General features: G+C 59.3%; 1 protein-coding gene and 1 long non-coding RNA gene across 9 annotated transcripts; one reads left to right on the top strand and one right to left on the bottom strand.

Moving 5' to 3' along the window:
* Positions 1-263: 263 nt before the first annotated feature.
* Positions 264-15,114, bottom strand: LOC109497867. 6 transcript variants are annotated; one of them, XR_006594987.1, is made up of 7 exons: positions 14,981-15,114; positions 10,192-12,141; positions 5,822-5,898; positions 4,522-4,611; positions 3,805-3,877; positions 2,904-3,083; positions 264-1,735 (listed from the first exon to the last, which is right to left on the bottom strand). It is a non-coding gene; the product is annotated as an uncharacterized LOC109497867 (long non-coding RNA). The 6 variants fall into 6 exon arrangements; XR_006594985.1 differs by having other exon boundaries at positions 264-3,083; positions 3,805-3,980; XR_002740880.2 differs by having other exon boundaries at positions 264-3,083.
* Positions 14,793-26,128, top strand: LSM14B (LSM family member 14B). Of its 3 annotated transcripts, XM_023251042.2 has the most exons (10): positions 14,796-15,080; positions 16,803-16,966; positions 18,063-18,198; positions 18,960-19,076; positions 21,043-21,210; positions 21,460-21,537; positions 21,761-21,922; positions 22,240-22,390; positions 24,160-24,345; positions 24,928-26,128. In XM_023251042.2, exons 1-9 carry the CDS (start codon positions 14,954-14,956, stop codon positions 24,329-24,331), a joined length of 1,275 nt encoding a protein of 424 aa, XP_023106810.1. In that variant the 5' UTR covers positions 14,796-14,953; the 3' UTR covers positions 24,332-24,345; positions 24,928-26,128. The 3 variants fall into 3 exon arrangements, with proteins under 3 accessions (XP_023106811.1, XP_023106812.1, XP_023106810.1); XM_023251043.2 differs by lacking the exon at positions 21,460-21,537 and having other exon boundaries at positions 14,793-15,080; XM_023251044.2 differs by lacking the exon at positions 18,960-19,076 and having other exon boundaries at positions 14,794-15,080.
* Positions 26,129-26,503: the final 375 nt, after the last annotated feature.

Genomic DNA, 26,503 nt, shown 5'->3' with positions numbered 1-26,503 from the left:
GGTTGGGATGAGTCACTTGCTCTTCTCTCGGGAAGCCAAGGAGAGTAGCATGTGTCCAAAGTATGAGGTTGGAAGTCATGGACAAGCCAGTGGATCTCTTCTTTAGGGGAGGAAGGCTTGTCTTCTCACACGTTAAAACCTTTCCCCAAATCCATGCCAATAGGCGTTTTGATATTCCCAGTCATCAGAGGGGGTTGTTCAACTCGGAAACAGTTTGCAAAATTAAGGTCCTGCCCTGAGAACCCATATGCTGTTTTTAGAGCTCATGCAGAAACTTGGTCAGTGGAACGAGGCAGAGTTCACGCTCTTCCACTCCCAATGTTTTATTTTTGTGAGGGGTTGATTTGTATTGTGATACAACGCACACCACATAAAATCCACCACCGTAACCACGTCAAAGTATACGACTTAGTGGCATTGAGTACATTGGCACTGTTGTGCAGCTGTCCCCTCTCAGTCCGGAACATTCCATCATTCCAAAGGAGACTTGGAAACAGTCAGTCCTTACCCCACTGTCTCCCCAGTCTCTGGCAACCATGAGGCCGCTTTCTGTCCCTGTGGATTTTCCTGCAAATGGGATCATACGACGTGTGTCCTCCCGGGCCCGGCCTCTCTCACTCTGCACTGTGTTTTTAAGGCTCGTCCACGCGGCAGTGTCCATGCCTCGCTCCTTATTGAGACCGAGTGACACTCCGCCGGTGGAGAGACCGCGTTTGGTGGACCCGTCCGTTGGTTGGCGGATGTTGGGTTGTTCGATCTCTGGAACGGTGCCGCTGTGCGCATTCGTGGGCGGACACAGGTTGTCGCCTGTCTTGGGCACCCCCCTCAGAGAGGAGCGCCAGGGTCGTGGGGCGACGCTGGGTCAGGCTCACGGAGCCCCAGACTTCTCTTTTGTGTTGGGAACCCTTCCCCGGGCAGGTGAGGCCCGCGTGCGCAGGCAAGCTCTCCCAGACGGTTCTCCATCGGCTGGATACCCGCCACCTGTGTACCCGCCCTTCAGGTGGCAGGGCCACAGTGAAGAAAGCTGCCGCGAACATTCCCTGCCGGACAGCGGGGACAGAAACGCACGTTTCTCCCGGGAACGCGGCTAGCTGTGGACGTTGGCACACAGGCGCGCAGCCCGTGCCCTGGGGGCCTGTGGCAGGGGCCACCAGGGGCCTCCCAGGCAGATGTGGGGGGAGGAGAGAAATGGCTCCAGGGACAGACTTCCACAGGGCAGGGACTCCACACGCAGGCATCTCCTTCCACGATGTGGGGAGGGAAGCGTGTTCTTTGATTTCTTGGCCAACGCCTCACGGACGCCACCGTGCGCCAGGCCTGTGCTGGGCTCCGGGGACACGTGCCGGCACGGGAGGGTGACAGGAAATCAGAAAGGCCGTGAGTCAGGGAGTCAGAGCCAGAGTAGCACAGGGATAGTCAGCAGGGTGATACAGAAGTGTTGCTTTGGAAGGGAGCCAGGAGGGCTTCCAGGAGGCAGTGTCGTGGGAGCAGGCCTACTCAGGCATGGCAAGGTGAGGGCCCAGCAAGGGGTTCTCCTGCAAAGGCAGGGCAGCTGGGCACTAGGTATTACCTGTGCTGGGCTGGTCTCCTCACTGTCCCACTGGCTAGTGGTGTAGACACAGGGCCAGGCAGGTAATGGTCACCCAGAATGGCTTTGGTCCCTCCTCTGTCCCCTCCTGCTGCATGGCCTCGGGCTGGCCTGGGGCTCAAGTTTGTCACCTCTGTGCCCTTTACTCTGTGTGCAAGGACCAGGGCGTGGGGAGGAGCCAGCCTGGCCTGATCCACAGAGCGGGAGGGACACGTGAAAAGAGACACAGAGCCTGTGCGGGACGGCTGTGCAAATGTCCTGGGCGGCACGGCCAAGGACGAGGTGCCTCGGGGCACACAGTCCCAGCGGCGTGTGGAGTCAGGGCCCCCCAGGCCGACCGGCAGACTGCAGGGCCCTCAATCCGCCCTCCTGTCAGGAGGGTGAGAACGTCCCAGCAACAAGGACACTGCTAGGCCCAGGCCCGCCGGCAGCGGTGGCATGGCATGCGTCCCCGCCCGTGCCACCCGGGGGAGGGGAAGCAATGGGCATCTCTCGGAGCCTGAGCAAAAAGCACGGTTGCCACAAGGCCTCTCTGGGCTTCCTCACCGACCTGACACCCTGCTGGGGACACTGGCCCGCTTCCCAGCTTCCGCCCCCAAGGCCACCTTCCGGCCAGCCTGTGGCTGTCCGGTGTCGATCCTGGCTCCATCCTGGCACCCAGCAAGGGTCTCACGTGTGGAAGGCCCCCAGCGGACGTCGGTGGCACAAATGCATCAGTGACCAGGGGATTAATCAATCAAGCAGTTAATGAAAGAATCGATGGTGTGGTGACCCGAGGGTCCAGGGCCACCGGTTGTGACAGCCTCGGGAGGGCCCATTCTCACCACCTGGCCATGTCTGGACAGCACAGCCCACCCATCCCCGCGTGTCCCGTCAGCACTGCCTCCCCTCAGACGCACCGACCGCTCTCCCGGATGGGGGCAGGGCGCGGGCAGAAGGCCGTCTTCCCAGTTCTCTTAGGACGGACTTAGCATCGGAGCAAAGTCGGTCTTAAGGAAGCATAGCCCACCTCCCCCTCCTTCCCACCCCGGCAGGACCCCCATCTGCGGCCTGCCTGTGGCAATTTCCTAACATCTACTTATGGAGTTGACACAAGAGTGTGGGGGCTCTGCCCCTTTCCAGGGCCCTCCACCCATTTCCTCCACTGGCCACCCGGGGGTGCATGTCCCTGTGCTGGAAGGGGACCCCATGCCCCAGCTCTCCCGGTGTCAGCGAGCCCTGCTTGGCTTCCGTGCACCCCTCCACGGGCCCCCTGCCCACTCTTCGTGCATCCTCCGGCAGCTTCCTGGGACAGGTGCGTGGGGCCCCTTGTCACCTGCAGGTGGCCTTATGCAGCCCTCTTTCAAGATTCGCTGCGTAGAGCTTCTGGGATTCCAAACGCAGCTTCTTCAGAACTTCGAAGGCCGTGCTGCTGTCACCTGGGCCCACGTGTGATGGCTGCCAGATCCAGGGTCAGTCAGATCCGGGGCTCTTCACAGGGGACCTGGCCCGCTTTCTGGAAGATTTAAGAGTCAGTTTGACGTGCCCTGGTTCTAGAAATGTTGCAACACCCTGTCTGGGGTGGGTTTTCATTCCTTTGGCCTAGAGCCTCACATCCTCCTGTTCTAGGACATTTTCTGGTGGATGACTGCCTTGATGAAGCTCTCCCTTCTGTGTTCTCCTAATTCACTAATTACACGTTAGATTGTGCCTAAACCGGTGGTCTAATTTTATATTTTCTCTTGTATTTTTTCATTTTGCTTTTTTCTAATTTGTGGGAAACTTATCTTCGAGTTTTCACTTTTGCTATTTATATTTTAATTAAAAAAAAAGCTCTTTCTAAAAATTTATTTATTTTGAGAGAGAGAAAGAGAGCACACACGCACAAGCAGGGAAAGGGCAGAGAGGGAGAGAGAGAATCCCAAGCAGGCTCCATGGTGTCAGCACAGAGCCCAATTCAGGGCTCGATCTCACAAACCCTGAGATCACAACCTGAGCTGAAATCAAAAGCTGGACACTTAACCAACTGAGCCACCCAGATGCCCCCCAAATGAGCTCTTATTCTCTGCCTGTTCCTTTTTCATAACATCTTGTTCTTAGGTCAGGGGTGTGGTATTTTCTTTTGGAGATTTTTTTCTTTTTTATATGATCTTTTGCTACTCTTATTGTTTCTGTTTCCTTAGGGCTCCTTTATTTTGGTAGGTATGGAATCTGTCTTTCATGTTAGATGCTCTTACCTCAAGGGGCTGGTGATCCCGGAGGTTTGCTGGTCTTCATGAGAGGCACTAGGTGCTAATACGAGCAGTGTGGCTGGGTGGGGTGAGGGTAGACAACTAAAGTTAAGCAGCAGGGTCCAGACACTCGGCCAGAAGTCTCGGGAAGCCAGGCCAATTCTGCAGAATCCCCTCATCTCCTGCACGGGAGGCAAGCCTGGCTGCCAGAACTCTGGGAATTAGCAGAGTCAGGGCCAAGGTCGCCTCTCAAGATGTGCCTGTGAACTCATCTCCCTGTTCCTCCCTGGCCGGTGCGTGTGGTTGTGCCTGGGCCCCCTGAGCCCAGAGCCTCCTGGCCCTGACCCCCAAGAGAGAACCTGGGGCCTCCGGTCTTCTGCCAGCCTCTGCAGCCTGGGTCTGGGGTCATAACTGCTCGTGCTTGTTCTAAACCCCCCTCCACGCCCCACCCTCAGAGCCCCCTGGCGTGCTGGAGCCTCTGTGGCTTTCCCTGGTCCGACTGCCAGGGCCTCCGCGGCACCTGTCTTCCAGATGAGGGAGAGGAGGTGCCACAGCGTCCCTCTGTGGTCCCTGCTGGGTCCTGGGAGGGGATAGCGGTACGTGTGCCCGCTAAGCTAGGTTGAACCGGAAGTCACCCCCTTACATTTGGATTTGTCTGAAAGGCCCTTTTGGAAGGAGCTCTCACTGTTGCGTTCCCTCATCTCCCGCTACCACCATACATACCTCCAACTACTCAGTAGAAACACTGGCCAGAGGTGGGGAGGGCGGGGGAAGTCTTCTGGAAACATCAAGAAATGTCACTTGAATGCCTGTCTGTGAGAGAAAGAAGAAAAGCCGTGTCTGACCCAAGAGCTGAAAGCTGGGGGGTTGTGGTGAAGGGGCCAAGAGCACCTGCCAGCTACCCCCCCCCCACTGCCGCTTCAGGAAGAATCTGGGCACAGTGTCATAGGACAATTACATGAGTTGCTGACAAATAAAACCAGGTTTCTCATGAAATCCAGATTTCTAGGGGCGCCTGGGTGGCTCAGCCAATGAAGCATCTGACTCTTGATCTCAGCTCAGGTCATGATCTCGCGGTTTGTGAGTTCTAGCCCTGCTGGAGGGAGGGATTCTCTCTCCCCCTCTTTCTGACCCCCGACCCTGCTCGCACGCTCCCTCTCCCTCAAAAATAAACAAACATTTTTAAAAATCTAGATTTCTAACTCTTCTTGAAAACCGGCGGGCCTGGAAGCTCTGGAGACAGCATTGCGTCGGGCACTTAAAGCCAAGTGTGCTTGACAGGCCACTTAATTTTCCTGAGTTTCTATGTATTTATCTGTCAAATAAAAATTGACTTTAAACTTTTGACAAACCACCTGGGGCGATGGCCGTCCCTCCCCCCCAAGAAACATGATGTCTGAACCCCGCCCACCACGACACAGCTCTCCCCACCAGTGAGTGTGCGAGCCCCGGGCCTGGAGAGTAGGGCAGCAGTGGGCGGGACCAGGGCCTTGGCCTGTCTTCTCCACCCACCCGGCAGCAGTCTGCCCTGCACATCTGGACTAGGTGCTCACACCTGCTGCAGGTACTGGGGACCAAGGCTGCCCTCACAGGGCTGGCACCCTAGGGGGTAGAACCAAGGGCACCTATAGGGATAGGATGTGGGGGGTAAAGTAGGGAGGGATGCAGGGGATGCGGTGGGGGGGCTGCTTGGCCATTTTCACAGAGCGGCTGGTGGCTGCAGATGGCCCGTCTGATTGGATGACATCAGAAAGAGAAGGGAGGGCTGGCCCATAAGAAGCCCAGAGGAAGAGCATCAAGGAAGTGGAAACCGCAAGTGGAAGACCGACTTCCCTGGCATTTCGAGCCCCTCAGGAATGAGGATGTGGGTCACAGCCCCAGGTAGGCCCCCAAGACCTGAAGAGGTGACAGCAGAGGTGGGGTGAGGCTGGCCTGGCCGGGAAGGCTGGACAGCGGAGGAGGGAGGGGGTGAGCACCAGCTGAGCCCCGAGACCAGATGTACCAACTAGGCTGGTTTGCCTACCTCCTCTATGAGACCTTCCTCCAGGAAGAGAGGCTGGGGCAGCCCTGGAGGAACGGCCACGTGCAAGGGGACGGCACCTGTGGGCACAAGGAGGGAACTGCGGCCACACAGATCTCCTTTCCTAAAGGGACTTGCGGTCCAACTGTGAGAGGCTGAGCACCTGTGGCCTGAGGCTCTGACTCGCCTTTGTTGAGCCCAGCAGAGATGGTGGGAGGCAGTGGCACCAGGGCCTGGCCATTTCTGCCCAGTGTGGGGCTCCTCCCCCAGACTCTCTCTCCTCAGCAGCAGCTCCCGCTGGGTGGGCAGAGACTTGGCCAGGCTTGCAGAGTGGCTGACAGCTCCCAGCCCAGCCTGACTTCCCCGACCGCCCCCATGGGTGTTACTCCCAATAATCCATACCATCCCTCGTCTCGGCACCTGCTTGCCGGAGAAGCCAGCCTGGGACCCTCTCGCTTGGACTTTGTGTGATGACAGGCAAGGCAGCCGGGACAGCTCACCTATTCACTCAGCAAACGTGTGGGGTGGATGTGTAACGGCACACTGGAGACCGTGGCTTTCCCAGCCCGGGTGTGCACTCAGGCTCTGCTCGGACGGTGGGCACGCTCCCCACCTGTCCTTGTCCTCAGTCTCCTGTTTGTGAGACCACTCTGGAGCGTTGCTGTGCCTGTCAGGCTGCTTAGCACGATGCCCGGAACACGCTCAACAATTACACATCTCAACTGCTATGGTTTCTCCTTCGAGCACTCGCTGCAAACTATTTACCGTGTGGGCCTTATTTTTCCGAGAAATGAAAACACGTGGTCTGCGTGCATCAGGATGGGGATGGAAACAACAGGCTTGAAGACCTGGAACTGGAGATCAGGGTCTCTGGGCTGCATGCCGGTGTCCACTGTGCTGCGTGACCAGCCAGGCTAAGAGGCTTCTCCCAGGGGTGGCCAGTCCCCTCCCAATGCCAAGCTTTGAAGAAAGTTCTATCTGCCCTGCTCATCTGAGCACAGAAGTCTGCCCCTCGGGCAAATGCTGGCAGGGAGTGGACACTTGGTGCCGAGGCACTCGCCCAAGCAGGGAAATGAGTCTCATTCCCGGATGGAGCAGCAGCACCACTGACACGCGGACACCCTGTCCCCAGATAACATCGGGCCGGGGCCGGTTGACCTCACATGCTGCTGTGGGAATATAGAGTGGTACGGCCACTTTGGAAAACAGTCTGGCCGTTTCTCACAATGTTAAATATGGAATGATGACGTGCCCAGGCAATTCTACTCCTAGGTATATACCTGGGAGAGATAAAAACATAAGTCCACACAAAAACTTGCACACAAATGTTCACAGCTGTGTTATTCGTGGTAGCTGAAAATTAGAAACGACCCAAACGGCCATCACCTGAGAAAACACAAGCAACTTCGTACAGCGGAATGTGACTCAGCCATAACAAGGAAGCACCAATCAACACTGCAATGTGGAGAAGCCTTGAAAACGTGTATAAAGTTTGCCAGGTGAAAGAAGCCGTCACATAAGACCACGTAGTGTAGGGGCACCTGGTTGGCTCAGTCGGTTGAGAGTCCAACTCTTGATTTTGGCTCAGGTCGTGATCCTAGGGTTGTGGGATCGAGCCCTGCATTGGGGTCTGTGCTGAACATGGAGCCTGCTTGATAGTCTTTCTCCCCTCCCCCGCTCATGCGTGCGCGCATGCTCTTTCTCTCTCTCTCTGAAATAAAAGCCAAAAACAAAACAAAAAAAAAAAGGACCACATAGTATAGAATCTCATTGCAGTGAAATTTCTAGAACAGGCAAACCCACAGTAGTTGCCTAAGTCTCAGGGAGAGTGGAGCGTAGAGTGATTACTAGTGGCTAGAGGTTTTGGATGAAGTGATCCAGGAATTCACTAGAGGTGGCTTTACGCCTCTGGTGCTATGCTAAACCCCACTAAACTGTACGCTTTGAATTTTCTTAATGTTGATTTTTGAGCGAGAGACAAACAGAGCATGAGTGGGGGAGGGGCAGAGAGGGAGGGAGACACAGAATCCGAAGCAGGCTCCAGGCTCCAAGCTGTCAGCACAGAGCCAGACGTGGGGCTCAAATCCATGGACTGTGAGATCACAACCCAGGTTGAAGTTGGATGCTTAACGGACTGAGCCACCCTCGTATCCCTAAACTGTACGTTAAAAAAAATTTTTTTTATGTTTATTTTTGAGAGAGAGAGAACAAGTGGGGGAGGGTAGAAAGACACAATCCAAAGCAGGTGCCAGGCTCTGAGCTGTCAGCACAGAATCCAACGTGGGACTAGAATTCACAAACTGTGAGATCATGACCTGAGCCTAAGTCAGACTCTTAACCGACTGAGCCACCCAAGCACCCCTAAAATGTATGCTGTAAATGGGTGAATATTATGATATGTAATATTTCAAAATTTTTATTTTGTTTCTTTTTTTGTTGTTGATTTATTTTGAGAGTGAGCGAGCGAGCACACGTGCATGCACACGCAGGGGCGAGGCAGAGAGAGAGAGAGGGACAGAAGATCCCAAGCACGCTCTGTGCTGACAGCAGCGAGCCCAATGTGGGGCTTGAACTCACGAACCGTGAGATCATGACCTGAGCCAAAATGGACGCTCAACCACTGAGCTACCCAGATGCCCGTCCATAAAACTTTTAAACAAATAAGGAAGTGAATAAGGCATGAATTCCAGTCCAGCCCATGGTGGAGACACCAGACTCTGGAGTGATCATCCTGAGGTCCCGCACTTCATGCTGAATGCTGTCTGTGAAAACACTCTGCCCCCAAACCCAGCAAGACTCCCAAGGCAAACGTGGCTCTCCTGGCCCAGAGCTTGAGAAAGGCAAGTATGTATTCACGTAGGTCTGTGATGGCCTGTAGGAACCAGATGGGCCACGGGCTGTGGTTTCGGGCGCCGTCCTCTCTGTGTAGCCGCTGGTACCCACTGGAAAAGCTGGAAGCGGTCTTGGACTGAGGAGCCATCTTCCTGGGGTACAAGCCCCCTTCCCAGCCCGGCCCACGTGCTGCCTTGTGTCCACCTGGGCACCTACAGGCTCCTCACGCACATTATTTCTTTCCACCCGGTGCATGAATCCAGCCTTTGCGTTCAGGATGTTTAAGGCAGCAGCAGAAGGGAAGGTTTATTGGGTTAACACCCCAGACCTTAATGCAGTGAAAATACCCTTGTGCCTGGCTCATCTGCATGCTGCAGCCTCTTACTGGGCCGTGAGAATGTCTTAGTAAGCGTACAAGGGGCACTCAGGTTGGCTTACGGAGCGCTGTCAGCGGACTCCAGGCTTTGGGAGCCTGGGCGGTCTCTCCCGCTCCCTCTTTACTTCGTTCTTGGGGCTGCAGTTCTGCCCCACTGGCACACAGGGCCCAGCCTTGGAGTCGACTTGGAGCAGGCATCCTAGGACGCTCCGGGTAAGCCTGTGGGTTTCCATGGCAACTGCCGAGGATGTGCGGTGAGGACAGAGCCTTGAAGAAGTAACTGCTTCCCCAAATGCCCAGCTCCAGCCTCAGGGCAGCCCCCATCCGGGACACCTTTGAAGGGCGAGCTCCTTGAGCACAAAAGTCACTTCTGGTCCCTGGCCCCCAGGGCTGAGGGCTGTGGGGCACGGCGCGCAGGCCAGCAGCCGGACGCTCCAAAGGGAATCCCGGCCCTGCTATCTGCTGGTCGTGTGCCTCTGGCCGAGCACCTGGCTGGCCGCCTCCCCTCTGAAGGTGCGGTGTCACACCTCCAAGGCCCGGGACCGGGTCAGGGGAGGGGAACACACGACCGGGCGGGCACCGGTGCCGGCACGGGGCAGCTCAGTAAACACTGGCCGTTGTGGGCACTTAGTAAAAGCATAGTGGGTTGCCCGGGAACAAGGCTCTCCGTTAACTTTCTTTCCAAGTGTGATAGACATGCGCACAGAAGTGCTCAGGTCACGTGTGTTCAGCTCCACGGATATCCACAAATGTAATGCACCTGTGTAACCAGTACCCATGCGTGGCTGGCTCCCAAAGCCACGCGGGCTCCTTCGAGCCCTTAGGCCCCTAGTGACTGCCACCGTAACAGCGCGGGTGTGCTTCCCTGTGAGCCTACGTGCAGGGGGTCAGGCCGTCATTTTCCGTCTCTTTCTCTTGCCGCCCTGTCCCTGCAGCCCAGTTCCACTCACACTCAGTGCCCCAGAATCTTCCAGCAGGGCACACGCTGCCATCAAAGGTCCAATCTGCTGCCAGCGGGCCCGGGGGTTTCCGGTTTCACTGCGAAAGCGTTCTGGGGCACAACTGCTGGTGAGCAGACGCACCGTCGCTGGGTCCTCAGAGCCATCTTTTAGGGGCACGGGGCCATACACTCCCCTTCCCTGCTCGTCACATCCCCTCTCCTCACCCTCAGCTGTGGCCTTGGTCACTTGGTCGTCCTTTCCCTCTTCCCTCGGGAACTGTCAGGGGACAAGGTCCAGGTGGCCGGCAGGCAGCCCGGACCGACTCGCTGTGCTGGCCCCTCTCACGGCCCCTGTAAGCTGAGCCCGACAGACAACAATGGCACGCTCCCCTCGAGCCAGGCCGGCTGTGCAAGGGCTCTCAGGCTGGTGGGGGGGCAGGGTGGCACCATCAGGGGCCCCCACCAACTAGCAGGGAAGGGGGAACCAGGAGCCACCCCCAGGCCATCTGCCACTTTGCTGTCCGGCTCTGTCCTCAGCAGGCCACCCCCAACCACCCCCTCACCTGCCGGGAGGCTGTCCCTCCGGGCCCCCCTCGGCCTGGATGTCTCTTCTTCCCTGGAAAGGCCGAGAGGGGCCCCAGGCGGAGGGAAGAGGTGGCAGGGCCCTGTGGCTGAGGATGGCTCCGGCGGCGGTCCTGAGGCCGCCCGTACCCCACCCAGGCCGTCCCCCTCACCGCCAGGGCCCCGCAGGCAGGGATCCGGGACGGGGCATGACTGGGTTCTTCTGGGCGCTGGTCCCGCGTGAGCAGCTCCTGCGCATTCAGTGCTCGTCTCTCTGAGGTGGGGTCTAGACGTCTCGGACGCTGGGAGAGCCCACAGCCAGGAGGCCCCGGGCCGGGTTCCAGCAGTGAGGCCCAGGAACACGTCCCCCCACACTGTCCCCACTCTTCAAGCTTTGGGGAGCAGCAGCGGAGTTGACCGCCATCAGGAGAGAAGCCCCTCGGGCCTCCTCTGGTGCCCTCTCCCATTTCCAGAATCTCGAAGCGGTTCCCTCTGAGCTTCTGAGGGGCAGCTCCCCTCGGGGAGCCAACTCTGTTCAGCCCTCTGCCCAGCGGGAAGCCGGGAAAGGTGGCTGTGGCTTGCTGGGGTCGGGGCCCTAATGTTTTTCTTGGACTTCTCACTCCCTAGCTCCCTCACACCAGAGTGCTTAACTGGGAAAGGGTGGAGAGGGAGGGGAGGGGAGAGGGCAGGGGGAGGGGAGGGGAGAGGGGAACAAGATGCATGAACCTCAGGCCCTCACCTACTGGTGCTCCTCGTGTCTCTAAGGAAAACAGCCCTGTAGGGCCCTGGGCAGGAGAAAATGGATTTCAACAGGATTCACAGAGAACAGGTCAGACCTCAGAATTCTTGGCTCCGGAAGAACAACAAGATCCCCTTCCAGTCTTTTCCCTCCCGGCTCCTCGGGCCACCGAACACCCCCAACACCCCGGGCCTCCAGCCCCTTTCCCTGCTGGGAAGGCCTAGTAGGTGGCACCTTCAAAGCCGGCCCTGATCTCGGCGCCTAGCCCGCCTGTACTCTCGGCTGCCTCCGGGCGGCGCTACCTGCAGCTGGGCCAGGGCTTCCCCAGAGGCGAGCACCCGCCTCCCTTGTGCCAGCCTCAGGAGACGGGTGAGGTCCTGCCCCGCTGGCATGCTCCCACGCTTCAGGCCACTGACTTGACTTGCTGTGTAGATCACCCATCACTGACGTGTCTTTGAATCAACTCACCTGTTACGTTTTGCTCCTAGCAAGCAGTGATACCTAGCATACCCACGGTCACGTGGCCCATACTTCCTCAGGGGGACATCAGAGTCACAGTGATATGCTGTGGCAACGTGCCCTCCTCTTGCAGGACGCTGGCCGTGTGACGCTGCCAGCCTGTGATGGGACCCGGGAGGCGTCCCACGTCCACATATTCACACCTGTCCTCATGAGGGCCCGCTTCACTCTTCTCCATACACACAGCAGGTGCTTAGGTAAGCGGCTCATGTTTGCAGTGGGTGGTCCTCGGCACAGCCAGCTTCCCATTGGGTGGGCCCAGGCGGTGGGCTCCTGGCCCCTGCCAAGGCCCCCACGGGCACGGACTTCCAGGCTCCTCACCAGCACTGACGAGATGGACAGCATAGCTATAACCTCTGTTGGACAAACGGAGAAACTGAGAGAGGGAGTCGGAACTGCTCAGGGTTTCCCAGCTCCTCAGCAGTCTCTCCATCCACCCACCCCCCATCCCCACCCCAGGAGTCTAAGGCTTGGCGATAGATAGGTTCCATGAAGAGCTGTCTAGGGTGGACGTGCTGGATGGGTGTGCCCCAGCTTGGGACACAGACCACGCCGATGACCTCCAGAGTCAAGTTTAGGTACTGCCACAACCGTTCCCCTTCTCAAACCTTCTGCAGAGTACCCTCCGCTCTGGGCAGGACACCAAGGAATGGGTGGTAGGACTGGCATTCCTGGGTCTGTGTGCCCCATATATTTTTAGCCTCTGCCCTGCCTGGGCATTTGCCCCGTGGCTAATGTCCTCAGGGAACCACCTAGCTGCACACCAAGAAGCCTAGCAGGCTCTTGGAGGTCTCCAGGAATGACACCACACCCTGGTCCTGAGGCTTCGGGTCTAACTCTCTTTTCCAAGACAGAACCAACTCCTGTTAGTGAAGAGTCCTTCCCCACCTCCAACACAGAGGCCTGTGGCCCAGAAACCAGGATCTGGGAGGCACAGAATCTGTAACATTGGGCAAGTCATGTTCTAGAGCTGGAAAGTGGAGGGAAGGAGGGCTGCGGCTGCACGGGGGGACAACCAGGCCAGATGGTTGCAGAGGTGATCAGGGGACAGGGGACGACAGCCACTCCAGACAGGTGGGCTCCCAGGGAAAGGCTGTGCCACGGTGAGGGAGAGCCCTACTTCTGTCCCAGGAGCAGGAGGCCCGGATCCCCAGAGATCTCTCTCAGTGGGGCTACACTAATTCCATGGCCGTCCTGTCCTTGCTCTCCTCACCACTGCAATTTTCCACGAGTCAAGAACCAGGTCTAAAATGTACAGGTAGCTCTTGGCAGATACACTTTGAAAACTTTTCCATCTCTTCCGCTCCCTTTTCTCAAATTCTGGTACTGGCCATGGCTGAGTGCCGGTGGGACCAGAGTGTTCTGTGACAGGCAGGCACCTGTCCTGCCAGCAGCTCCTCTGTCCTGTGCTGGATCTCAGTCCTCCTCTGTAAGACCAGGGGAGTCAGAACGCCTGGTCTGTGGGGTGGCTCAAGTTGTTCTCTGCAGTGCCTTTCATTCGTTTGTTTGGCACTCGGGTAAGAAACACATCCCACATTTGACCCAGTACCCACGTAAATATTCACACATGTAAATGGCCTCAACACAAAACAATATTCTATGTGGGATGCCCTGATATTTTCCGTTTTATTCTGTTTCATTTTTATAAAATGCTGGTCACCACGCACCAAGTTTCTTCCAGGGCCCAGCACTAATCCCTGATCTGATGGGCCGGGCCAGAGGGAGAGACGGACAAAAAGCCAGCGCACACGTGCGCGCTCTTACTGGCTGACCGCGCAGGGACAGTCGGAGCCCCCCTCTCCGCCTCTCACCGAGGACGCCCAGGAGGCCTCCAGGCTGGAGCCGGGCGGGCCAGGCCAAGCCAGGCGGGGCTTTGAGGCGCTGGTAGCCGGCTGGGATTTTTTTTAAGGGACACGAAGCTACCGCAGGTTTGGGGGAGGGGAGGGATTAAAAGAGAAGATGCGCTCAGCACTTTATATTTAGCGGCTGACGCGCCGGAAGCGCTCGTTACCCGCAGCTGCCACTGCGCCCAGAGGGCAGCCCCCGCCTCCGCGTCTGGGGCAGGGACCCCGAACCCCGCCTTCAACTCCCCGAGCAGGGACTCCCGAGCCCCCGCCTCCACGTCGCAGGCAGGGACCCCGAACCCCGCCTTCAACTCCCTGGGCAGGGACTCCCGAGCCCCCGCCTCCACGTCGCAGGCAGGGACCCCGAACCCCCCCCCTTCACCCCGCGGGACAGACACCCTGAATTCCGCCTTCACCTTCCGAGACAGGGACTCCCGTCTCCCCGCCTCCACTCGTAGGCAGGGACCCAAACCTCGCCTTCGCCTCCCGGGCAGGGACCCTGAACCCCGCCTTCACCTCGCTGGACAGGGAAACCTGGCCCCTGCCTCCACGTCACGCTTAGGGACCTCGGCCCCGCACCCCGCCTCCACGTCGCGGGCAGAAACCCGCAGCTCTCGCCTCCGCCCGCCCCCCCCGGGCAGGGACTCCGGCCCGCCGGTGCTTTAGAACGGGAGGGACGCGGCGCACCCCGACCGGGCGGCCTTCCAGCCCAGGACAGGGGAAGCTCTTCTGGTCTCTTCGGCAGAGACGCTATGGAGCTCTGGAGACTGCTCTCAGGAACTGGCGCCCAGGGCTTCGTCGCCGCGCTCCGCCCCCCGGCCCCGCCCCTCCAGCATGGTCCCCGCCCCCTGCCTGCGCACGCGCGCTCCGCCCCTCCCGATTCCCACCCCTCCCCCCGAGCCTGCCAGCCAGGTCTCGTGCTCCCACCCCGCGCGGGGCCCGCCGGGAGTTGGCCGAGGAGGGGGCGGAGAGCCGGGGGAAGCCCGCCCGGGCTCACGGCGCGTGCTGCGCAGGCGCGGAGAGCGGGCCCGCCCCCAGGCAAGCGGCGCGGCCATATTTAAAGGGAGGCAGGCGCGGCTATCCAATGGGCGGCGAGCGTGCGGGGGCGGGGCGTGGCGGCGCGAGGCCCCGGATGTGGCTGCTGCGGCCCCTCCTCCCCCGCGCTCCCCTCAGAGCCCCCGGCCGCGCGCCGCCGCTTGCTTGCTGGTCCCCGCGCAGGCCCGTCGGGCGACGGTGAGGAGGCGCCGAGGCGGAGGAGCGGGCGGCGGCGGCGAGGCGACCGCGCGGAGGCGAGCGGGCCAGGCCCAGCCGGGCGGCCGCCGCCATGAGCGGCTCCTCGGGCACCCCGTACCTGGGCAGCAAGATCAGCCTCATCTCCAAGGCGCAGATCCGCTACGAGGGCATCCTCTACACCATCGACACGGACAACTCCACCGTGGCGCTCGCCAAAGGTAGCGGCCCCGCGGCCGCCCCAACCGCCCCGGCCCCCGGGCGCCAACAGCCGGTGGGCGCCGCCGCCCCCCCCCCCTCGGGGCGCCCCCCACCTCCTCGGACGCTTCCTCCCCCGCGAAGCCCCCCCTCCCCCGCAGGGCTCGGCCGGCACAATGGTCTCCCCCGGCCCCGGCGGCGGGTTATTGTGCGCGGCCGGCCCGCCCAGCCCGAGGGTGGGGAGGGGAGGTGGGGGCGGGTCCAGCTCCCACTGCGCCGCCCCCTCCTCCGCGCAGCCCACCTCTGCAGGTGGCGGGCCGGTGCTGCTGGGCTGGGCGGAGGGGGCGGCGGGCGCCGAGATCCCGGTCCCTGCGGAGGAGGGGCGGGGCGAGGGGCCTGAGGCTCCCCGGGGCCTCCCCAGAACGCTACTCCTGTGAGCCCTTCTGGAACCTATTAAGCAGCTGGGGCCTTGAGCCTGAACAAACACCACGTCTTAATGGAGCCTCCTGCCGGGAGAGGAGCATCGGTCGGCTGCTAGGTGCCCCCACTTAAAGCGCTCTCCTGCCCTAATGCAGACGTTCAGTCTGTGGCTTTCCCCTTTTGTGGCCGACCCTTCCCTGGAGGCGCCGTGAGCACCCTGAAGCCCCCGCCAGACCTAGAGGCAGGAGGCTGGAATGTGGCTCTAGGGGAGTCCAGAATCTTTTCCAGGCTTGTAGAGGCAGGAGGAGGTGGCTCAAAGTTTCTTTGTCTTCATCCTCCGGGGGAAGATGGCGAGTGTCCTTCCCTTGCCTCTTGGAGAGAAGTGCCGGGTGCAGCCAGGGCTGCAGAAACCCTGGGTGTTTGATGGGTGTCGTTGGGCCTGTGAGGGTCAGGGCACGGCGTCCCTGTTTCCCACGTCAGAGGGAGCCTTGGGCCTTCAGGACGCAGTCATTCCAAACTCCGGGCATACCTCCTAAAGTCTGGTGCCCGAGTTCTAGCAGGGACCAATTGCGTGGCTCCAGGAGAGAATCCAGAGTTGCAAGGTTATGTGTTGACGTATACCCTTGGCACTTGAGTGTATCTGGCATGCCATCCCCGTTGGAGAAACTGAGGCCCAGAGCCTCTGGTCCTTAGCAGGAGTTGTGCTCAGATTAGATAGAGGCTGCTTCGAGCCCAGCTCTGCCCCCAGAGCCTGAACCCTGCTGGGAAGGGTGCATACCCCAAGAAGGCCTTGGGGCAGACCCAGGCTGGCGGTGGTGTGGGTCCAGGCTCTGAGCCCACTTCTCCCGTTGTTTCTGTGAGAGCCCCTCCCGGGGAGGGTGCGGGTAACAAGCCCACAGGCTTCTCGCCTAACAAAACAAGCTCCCAGGGGTGACGTGCGGCGAGGTTTCAGGCAAAAAGCAGCTGGCGGGCTGTTTAATCTCGGAAGTCGGGTGTAGAGGGGTGTTCTGCAAAGTGGACTGTTTGCTCAGGGCGCTGGCCCTCCTGTGCTCACACTTGAGAACCGTCAACTTCGGGGGACTGTGGGCCTCAGAACTTGTTAACTTGTCTTTGGGCCCCGAACCTCCTGGAGCGTTGCCAGCCGGGGTCTTGTAGGCATTGTGCTCTGGAAACTAGGGGGCGGAGTAGCGGTTGGGAGGTGGACCGAGGGTGGTGTGCAGGGCAGGGCCGGGCACAGAGTGCCCGAGGGCTGCAGTGCAGGAGGATGGATTGAACGCCCTTGGCCGAGGACGACAACCTAACCCTTCTCTCTCTCAACTCCCAAGTGAGGTCTTTCGGTACCGAAGACCGTCCCACAGATAGGCCGGCCCCCCCGCGAGAGGAGATCTATGAGTACATCATTTTCCGGGGAAGTGATATCAAAGATATCACCGTGTGTGAGCCTCCGAAAGCCCAGCACACGCTCCCGCAGGACCCTGCTATCGTCCAAGTAAGTGTGCTGCCCTCCTCCCGACGTGGGCACGCTTTCCGAGAGGTGCCGCTTTCCAAGTGGAACTTGGTGTCCTCTGTCTGGCGGGAGCGCTCGACTCGAGGAATAGCCTTTCAATGAAAAGTGGTTTAATTTCTGCGCAGGCTGTTGCTGCAGAAAGTCTTAACCTCAGCTTGCGGTGTCGTGTGTTGTAGAGTGAGACTCTCCGTGTGTGCGAGTGTGTGTGTGTGCGCGCGCGCGTGTGCGCGCACGCGTGTGTGTGTGTGAGAGAGAGAGAGGGGGAAGGGGGTGGTGCTTCTAGTCTTCCGGGGAGGCTTGGGGAATCACGTTTGTCCTTACTGTTGGGTCGAGACAGCAGGACTTGCTCTCCTGACGTCGTCTGGGTTTTAAACCCTGGTGTCGTGGGACACGGACCTTGCGGTTCTCATGCTGTATACGTGCCTCCTGCCCTGCGTTAGGGCAGAATTTGCCCAGGATTACCGGGGAGCCTAGCTTAATAGTTTCTTGACTTGCGCATCTGAATATTCATTGGTCGCTCCGAGGCTGCTTCTGCGGGAGGCTCTGGGACTGAGGGCGCTCCCTGGAAGGTAGCATGCTTGGGGGGGCTCTGGGGACATGTGGAGAAGCCCCGGGCCAGACCTATGAAAGGTCTGGAGGGAGACTTCTCAGAGACTTCAGAAGAGGCAAGTACCTGAGTCAGGCCTCGGGGCACAAAGAGGTCTTTGGGGAGCAACAGGCAGCAGCGTCCCTGAGGGTATGGGGACCGGAGAGGTGTCGCACGTGTGGGAACTGTGTGGCTGGGCTGCTGCGTGTTGGGGGCAGGGCCAAATCTCGGATGGCAAGTCTGCCCTCTTACAGAGGCTAAACTAGGGAACGACAGCCGGTGGGGAGCCATCTGAGGGGTTAACTGAGTTAGGGGAAATTCCGGGTAGAGTGACCCGGACGGGCGGACCTGGCTACGGGATGTGGGAGAGGCAGCTCTGAGCTCGCTTAGGTGGTTCTGGAGGCTTTGCCCCGCGACCCCGGGCCTCCAGGAACACAGGCAGACAAGTCTGACTGCTCTGCGCTGCTCTCATCTGTGTGTCTCGTTGGTCAGTCTTCCCTGGGCTCGGGCTCGGCCTCCTCCTTCCAGCCACACGTGCCTTACAGCCCCTTCAGAGGGATGCCGCCCTACAGCCAGCTGGCTGCCAGCTCCCTGCTTAGCCAGCAGTACGCCGCTTCCTTGGGTCTAGGTGAGTAACCTGTTTCTGTCTGCTCAACTCGCGCTGTGATCTCCAGGAGGCGGGGCCGCAGACCCTGATCGTGGGGACACCCTGCTCCCGGCCTGTTCTGCTTGTTCCGCACGCTCAGCACGGCACTCAGTGCAACTTGAACCGGTTAGAACGCCGGCTAACTCTTCAATTGAGAGTAAAAGAGTTCGTCTGACTTTGGGGACAGATGAGTCAAATCAGAATTCATTTGAAACGTCAGCCTGGGTCTGGGTGGAAGTCGCGGCATGTTTGCTTCAATAAGAAACAACTGGTTTTGTGATTACGGATGGGCTCTAACTATTGACACCTTGGAAGCCCGTAAACGCAAAAAGCTGAATCGATACCCATCCGTTAGGCGTTTTGCTGTCCCTGCTTTGCTCAAAAGTTCCGTCCCCCGAGGTGGGTCGATCCTGGAATGAGGTTCTCTTCTGCACGTGTAGCGTGACAGTCTGCCTGGCCCCGGACGGACGCAGCTTTGCGAGGCGTTCAAACCCTGGAGTCGGCAGGCTCCTACCCCAGCCCGGGGCTGTGGGCAGGCCCTGCAGACCTGCTCTTGGGCCGCTCCTGAGTCACGCTGTCCGGACTGCTGCTCTGCCTGGCTCACGGTGTTTCTAGAATAGGTTTGTGTGAGCCACGTGTCCCGTGACAGGTTGCTTGGCTCTTCCGAGCTTGCTGGACACGGGACCGGTGTCTCGTTACTTACTTGCGTACTTTCTCTTTTGCTCTCCTCTGTCTTCCTTTAGAGAAGCTGGTGAGCCCTCCAGCCTCGGCCGCAGCTTCCAGCCCTAGCTCTTCTCCGTCTCCACAGCCCGCCTCAGAGCTTGACGTGTCCTCAGAGCCACATCAGCTCACCTCCAAGGGTAACCGCAGTCGGGGAGAGCTGCATGCTGTCTTGCCGTCCTGAGAGCAAGGGGGTAAACCAGTAGCCCAGAGCGACAGTGGCTGTGGTAGATGCTTTGCCAAGCCCGAGGGTCAATTCAGCTGCTTCCATGTGGTTCAACACGTAGTCGTGACTTACTAACGAGCTCGCACGGTTTTAAAGAAGGCGTTAGAAAGAACTGACCCGGAACTTGTTCACTCCCCCCTGGGTCCAGGGTCTGCTTGGACCTGGATCGAGACTACCAAATGTGGGAAGCTTTGCACAGAAAGCCTTTCCCTGCGGCTTCAGCTGGCCCAGAATGTTCTAGATTGCTGGGTGACACTGCAGGGGAGCGTCCCTAAGAAACTCACATGCTGTTCTGGGAGCCGCGTGGCATGTTCGTCACCCTTCCGAGAGGCCTCGGGTGTCTTTCTAACGTGAAGCCCCGTTAGAATTGGGAGATTCGCTCGAGCAGGTGAACGGCGTGGCCAAGTGACCGGCTTGTTAATGCCGGGGTGCACTGCCTGTCTCAGCTGGGCCGTGGCACCTGTTGGGGCCTCTTGGTCTTTCTTGATGTTCTTCTCGTTTCTCTGAGAGCTGAGGTTCACGTGCCTGACTGGGTAGAGCGCCATGCCCTGCCCTCCCCGCTGCGGAGGCTCGGTCCAGGGTCGCACCCAGAGCATCCGTGCCAGTCTGTTATTTTGCACGTGTTGCTTTCCATTCCCACACGGATGCCAGTGTGTCCCTGACGTAGAAGCAGTGGTGTTTTTGCCCAGTTAAAGTTTACGTTAGACGGTTTGTTCTTTGAATTGTTGGTGTAAAGCTGCTCTCAGGGGAGGGTAGTTTGTCGATGGTTTTGTTTTATCAAGAACGGGTGAGCCTGAGTCTCACCCCCATCGAGTTAGAGTGTGGCAGGAGCAGCCGGGCTGCGTTCCCGGGAGGGCCCTGCTGGGCAAGGTGGCAGGCCGGGGAGGGGGCTCCAGCGTGGTCCCATCACAGGACACCTGCTCGCGCCAGTACGCGAGGCCGTCCAGCTTGCCTTGGGAGCTCTTCTCTTGATCTGGTCGTGAGGAAGGTTTCACAGTAACTGCCTTAGTCTCTGTCTCACGTGAAAAACCAGAAAGCTGAAATAGCCAATTTTCACACGTAATGGGCCGTCTCTCCTGATGGTGACCTCCGTGCTCAGGGCCCAGGTTTTGTGCCTCAGAGCTCTGTATGCCTCTGCCCAGCCTCACAGTGCCCCGTTTAGACGGTACGGGGTGGGGGTGGGGGGGCAGGGGGACGGACCAGTGTGGGTGGCGTGCCCTCTCCCCCTTCCTGCCTCAGAGGACACCTCGGGAGCTGGGACCTCCGCCGAGGGCTGACACTGCAGTGTTGTAGGGACAGACTCTGGTACGGCCCCACCACCCAGGGCAGCCTGGGAGCCTTCGTCTCTTCAAGATGCACTGCTTTTCTGTAGTCGGGTCTTATCACCTCGTTCTTTTTGGTTTTGTTACGCCTCAAGCAGAAACGACCGCGTTCTAGAGCTTAACTTTAAAGAATGACCGTTTACTAGAAGATCCCAGACTGGGATGGTTCTTGTCCAGCGTGGACCAGAACAAAACAAATTCCCAGACCGTGAATTTGCCAGCATCTTGGAACCAAGGAGCCCCCTCGGGCTTAGAGCTTGTGTGGTTTTTGGAAAGCTGTTTTCTGAACCACCTGGGAAGTGTTCGTTTCTGGCAGGGTGTTTTTGTCTCCTCGGGGTTACCTAGGTTCGGGATCGGGGGCTCAGGGCTCCCTGGTGAGCTGGCCTTGTGGCCGCCGGGCTAGTCACGGGAGGGGATGGTCCGGGAGGCTCTGCCAGACTTGGGAGAGTCTCGAGGTGGTGCCTTCAACTGCCCGGCCTGCCACCCCGAGGGAGGGGCTGGAGGGCCGTGAGGTTTTCTCCTCTCTGGTCTTCAGCGCTCCTTCCCTTCCCATCTCAGGAGCTGGTTTTCCATCCGTCCCAGTCGGCAAGAGCCCCATGGTGGAGCAGGCCGTCCAGACTGGTTCTGTCGATAACCTGAATGCCAAAAAGCTGTTACCTGGCAAGGCCACCGTGGGGATGCAGCTGAACGGGCGCCCGGCCCAGCCGGGCGGCAAGACCACCAGCGGTACTTGTCCCTTCCCGTCCTGGTGTCCGCTTCACCGCCTCAGAGTGGCGCCCTGCTTCCTGGGGTTCTCTTTTCTGTCTTCTTTCTTTTTCATTCAAAAGCCCGCACCCCCTGCCCCCCATCGTAAACACCGCGTGTTCTCGCAGGGCCTGCCCTTGCTGCGTGGCCCCTGTGCTAGCGCCACCCCGCTTCCGTCGCTGGGCTCTGCTTCGGTGGGCGCTTGCCTTACTCTTCCCTTTTGCACCTTAGATGTAGTTCAGCCGACAGCTGTGCAGAGTCAAGGGCAGGTGAACGACGAGAACAGAAGACCTCAGAGGAGGAGATCAGGTAACAGCTGTTGTTGCCACCTGAGTTCCAGGGAGCCGCGGGCCACCCGGCTGTGCTCCGCTTCTCTGCTCGCCCCTCTGCTTGGTCTCTGTGGGTGACGGCTTTGGGGTGCTGGGGCTCAGTGTCCGCTTCCGTGTGCCTTGTCCCCTCTTTGTCACCCGTCTCACTGGAGTAATGTCAGCTCGGCGGCTCACCAGTCACGGCTTTCCTTCCTTCCCCCCAGGGAACAGACGAACGAGGAATCGCTCCAGAGGGCAAAACCGCCCGACTAACGTCAAAGAGAACACGATCAAGTTTGAAGGCGACTTTGATTTTGAGAGTGCAAACGCCCAGTTCAACAGAGAGGAGCTGGACAAAGAGTTTAAGAAGAAACTGAATTTTAAAGGTGTTTGGCGTTATGCAGAGGGTGCCTTCCCCACCAAGGAGTGTCTGTAGCTGCAGGTGCAAGACAGATGGGTGGGGGCGGGGCAGGTGTGGAAGCGGCGCCATCTAAGGAATTCCTGAGTGAGGACGAGGCTTGGGGTAATGGGCAAACTGCTCGTGGGTGAGAAGCAAGCTACACGGCTGGGGGTGGGTGGGCCCCTTCTGACACAGACGACGAGCCATCCCCCCCCCCCCCCATGTGCTTGGCCTGAGGACAGCTGACCAGGGGCCCGCCCTGGCCGAGGGCAGCATCACCGTGTACTCTGCTTCTCTTTGCAGATGACAAAGCTGAGAAGGGGGACGAGAAGGACCCAGCGGTGGTGACCCAGAGTGACGAGGCTCCTGCTGAGGAAGACCACCTGGGGCCCAACTGCTACTATGACAAGTCCAAGTCCTTCTTCGACAACATCTCTTCTGAGCTCAAGACCAGGTCAGGGGGCCTGGTGAGGGGGCCGGGCTCGGGGCTGGCGAGGCCTGGATGAGCTGGCAGGAAGACACTCATTCTGCCTCAAAACTCCGGAGCCTGGGCCATGCTCTCTTGAAGACCAGACTCCCGTCTAAGTTCAGGACAAACCTAAGATCCTCCTCCTGTTTCTGCCGTGTGAGTACACCGGTCCCGGTGGCACCAGCAGGTGGCAGCGCGGAACCCCTGACAGTCACAGGCACCTGAGGGTCGGACCGAGGTCCGGCCTCCGCTTCCATCTTGGCTCTGCTACTCTTCTGTCCACTGAGGCTGAGTTCGGCACCATGCTCCCCAGCTGAGTGATGGGTCGTTCGGTCACACGCCGCCTTGTCCTGGCAGCCGACCCGGTGGCCTGAGGCCCTTGCTGCCTGCAGCAGCTGGCCTGCGTGTTCGGCTCCCGACTGCTTGAGACTGGGGACCTGGGCGTGCAGTTAGAGCCCCTGGAGACTCGTGCTCAGAGGTTACCCTGCGAGCAAGCTAGACGGTATAGAAGGGGCAGGCACAGAAACCCGTGTGCACTCATTCCGCAAACGGAGTGCCAGACACGCTGCTGGGCATCGAGGGCACAGCACACGCTGGGGCCCTGCTGTCCTATGTTTCAATCCCGGCAGGGAAAGTAGAGAGTACGTGTGCGAATAGGATAGAAACGCGTCCGGGCACGGGCAGGAGGAGGCTGGGCAGGGCCTGGGGGGAGGGGGGGAGATAAAGGTAAACTGAGTACGGAGGTGTCACACCGCGTGGTACCGGGAGCGCTCGTGGGTGGACGGAGGAAGCTTCCGCACATGGGCCGCCTGCCGGGCGTCTGCCGCACCCCGGAGCAGAGTCCCAAGAGAGGCGGTCAGGGATGAAGGGGGCGCGTGCGAGCAGGGCAAGTAGGTCACGGTGACGACCAGCTTGGGTGCCGGGAGCTGTGGGCGGCTGTCCAGGTTGGAGCTGGGGGCGGTGCCGGTTGACCTCTCCCCCCGTCTCCGCTGAGGATGCCGTAGGCGGGCAGAGGGGTCGGTGGCCCACCCGGAGGCCTGTGCGGTAGTCCTGGGGCCTCGGAATCGGGTGGTGGCGGCGGCGGAGGAGAGCTCGGCTGCTGACTCCGCTTTGCAGGGGGAGCGGACCGGGTTTGCTGACAGGTTGTGAGGGGAACCACGACGACCCTCGGGGTTGTCAGGCTGGGCGGGTGGAGGGTGCAGCTGCTGGCTCTCTAAGCGAGGCCAGGGGGCAGTGGAGCGGGAGCTCTGTGCCTGTAAGCGGACGTGGGGCCCTCACCTGGGACACAGAGGTGGGTGCTGGCCGCATCCTCAGTACGAAGGGCGCTGGGTGGTGCATGGTGTCATTGCCGTGGCCCCACCGTCCCCAGGGTGTAAGCCTCAAATTCTTGGAGATACCGCTCCATCTAGCCCAGCCCTCTCCTCACATACTAGAAACTTCTCTGTGGAGGGGTCTATGGTACGCTCCAGGTCTCGGAACCTGCCTGGGCACTGCCTAGTGTCACGCACTCACCTGTCGATAAAGGCAGGAGAGTTCATGCTGGGCAGCCCCGCCCGGTGAGCAGCAGACCCCGTTGGCAGTGTGGCCGGGAGCACCCGCAGGGTGGGCTCTCTGGCTGCGGGGTCCTGACTGGGTCACCCCCTCTGATGGCTCCACCTGCCGGTCCTTCCCCCACACCCCCTCCCTGTGCTGGCTCAGGAAGCTGTGACCAGATGCCGGCTGCAGTCGGTCTCACGCACCTGTCTGTGGTCCAGTTCTAGGCGGACTACGTGGGCCGAAGAGCGGAAGCTCAACACGGAGACTTTCGGGGTATCGGGAAGGTTTCTTCGTGGCCGTAGCTTCAGGGGTGGATTTCGAGGGGGCAGGGGCAACGGTACAACCCGCCGCAACCCAACTTCCCACAGAGCTGGGACCGGCAGGGTGTAAGGATGGGGCCGCAGGTGAGTGACGGAAGGGGGCTTCTGGACCCGGTGGTGGGAGGGCGTTGGGGGGGCACTGCCTGTGGGCACCCTCCTCGGGAAGAGCTTAGGAGCCCTGGAGCCGGCGGCCCTGGCTTCCAGCAAGAGGAGGAGCCTGCGGGAATTGGGGCTGAGATGAGGGCCCTGGCCCTCTGAATCACCTGGGGGGCTCCTAGGGACGGCAGGCCCCCGAAGTGCGGGTCCGGGTGTGGGGGCTGGGCACGTGCTACTGCAGTGTGGTCGGCAAGGACTGCCGTCACCAGCTGGCCTCCCTGCCCCGCAGGGACCCCCAGGTGCGCATGAACAAGGTCCCATCCACCTGTGTGCCCCGTGGGTCTGGGTGGGCAGTGGGCTACAGGTGTGCCCAGTGTGTACAAAGGTGATTTTCATGGTTGATGGGGACTGGGAAGTCTGAGGAGCCCTGGCCTGACTGGGGTGGGAGGGAGGCTGAGCACCCTCGTTCTCCCCAGCACCCTGTGTGCCTGGCTCCTGCCGGGGGTGGCGGGGGCTGCCGAGTGGGACATGCTGAGCATGCTCACGTAGCGTCCTGTCCCTTTCTCGCAGGTGCCTGCGGAAGCAGCACAGAAACGAAGCTGTGTCTGAGGTTATCGGAAAACGCTGCACTTACTTGGGAGACGTGGGTCGCTTTGTTTACCGAGTTTGGAAAATTCCCGTACTACTACTTATGTTTTGGACTTAATTGAACTTGGACGTGGTCTGAGTTAGAACCACTTGTTTGGGGGAAGTATTCGTGGGTAACCTCTTTGAGGTATCTTGGCCTGTCTTTCCTCTTTAGTTGCACACAGCCTAATTCTAAGGTTTTGGTATTTTGGAAAAAGGTTTCTAGAGCAAAAGCTTGATCCTCACTTTGTGACTTTTTTTGTGTGACAGCTTTGACTTTTTTAAAGTGGAGCCAAATCTCATTCGGCAAACGTGGCAGCCAGTTGCATCTTTATAACCCAACTGGCCTCTGGTGCTGCTGGCCTGGCACCCCCCAGTCCGTAGGTTGGGGTCTCAGGAGTCAGGCAGGGCCAGCCTGGGGACGTGCGGGGGTGGGTGGGCCTGGGCAGGGAGAGTGGGGGTGTCCCACGGATCATGTTGTAGAAGCAAACCAGACAACCCTTACATCCAGAGCCGTGATGTCAAGGTTGAGGGCTGGTGGGTGGTGGCGGCGGGTGTGGGGGGGGCTAAGTCCTGGAGGCTTAGGAAGGGGTCCTGAACGTGAGCTAGGAACTGTTGCTCAGAGCCTGGCTTCCATAGGAATCAGGGTTGGGGACCAAAGCCCTGTGGTGTCCCCACCCTTCCTGCCCCGTCCTGCCATCCCCTGACCCAGGCCAGTCACTGTTGGACTCTGGCCACCGTTCAGTGTCTCATCCACTTGGAAATGAGCCAGTCTTTTTTGCAAGGTCGGTTGACCGAGAACATATTTCTTCTTGATTGTAAATAGTTCTGTGTTTTTGTTTTACAGGTGGGTGGAGGGAGGGTGGGGAATATAAATTTGTTGCATGAGTAAATGGGTCAGACCTTTAGTATAAGCATGCGCCCTTCTGATGGACAGGGCATTGTGTTGAACATAAGCACCTTGGTAACTAAACCCCTTTAAATAGCTAAAAAGGTTTTAGTTCTGTATCGATTCAGTTACTGTAAAAGCTTGGGTTTATTTTTGTAGGACTTAATGGCTAAGAATTAGAACCTAGCAATGGGTTGCTCTGTTGGAGTAATGTAAATTGTAATTATAAATAAACGTGCAAACCTTTAAAACTTTCTTCTCTGCTCTGAGAGTAAAATCGTTCTGTTGGTTGTGCTGCTGGAGTCCTATCCTGTCTGCCGTGCCCGTCCCGAGGCAGGAGCTGTTCAGGCCTCGCGCTAATAGGCTCCTTGGCGACATCTGCTCTCGAGTGACGTTGACCCGGTTGGTCTGGGTAAAGGGCATGAGCCAGCCCGAGTGTGCAGCGGGCCAGCTTCCCAGAACAAGGGGCTCTGCTCTCCAGACATGGGACAAGAGCTGGTTCTAAAAGCTCTGTCCACAGTAAACCTGCTTGGGAGATGCCTGCCCCCCACCCCAGGCTGCTTGGAGCTCCTGTGTCCTCTGTGCCCTGTGGCCTGTTCCAGGGCTGGACCCCGCACCATCCAGAACAGC

The sequence above is a fragment of the Felis catus genome, chromosome A3, assembly GCF_018350175.1.
Source record: "Felis catus isolate Fca126 chromosome A3, F.catus_Fca126_mat1.0, whole genome shotgun sequence".
NCBI lineage: Eukaryota > Metazoa > Chordata > Mammalia > Carnivora > Felidae > Felis > Felis catus.
This window is presented reverse-complemented; position numbering and strand designations above follow the sequence as displayed.

What these genes read in the sequence shown, in the direction of transcription:
- LSM14B (XM_023251042.2), top strand. Translation starts at nt 14,954, where the DNA reads ATGAGCGGCTCCTCGGGCACCCCGTACCTGGGCAGCAAGATCAGCCTC. An exon ending in CGCCGCTTCCTTGGGTCTAG is followed by an intron (nt 18,199 to 18,959) that starts GTGAGTAACCTG and finishes GTCTTCCTTTAG; the next exon opens with AGAAGCTGGTGAGCCCTCCA. An exon ending in GGGCGGCAAGACCACCAGCG is followed by an intron (nt 21,211 to 21,459) that starts GTACTTGTCCCT and finishes TTTGCACCTTAG; the next exon opens with ATGTAGTTCAGCCGACAGCT.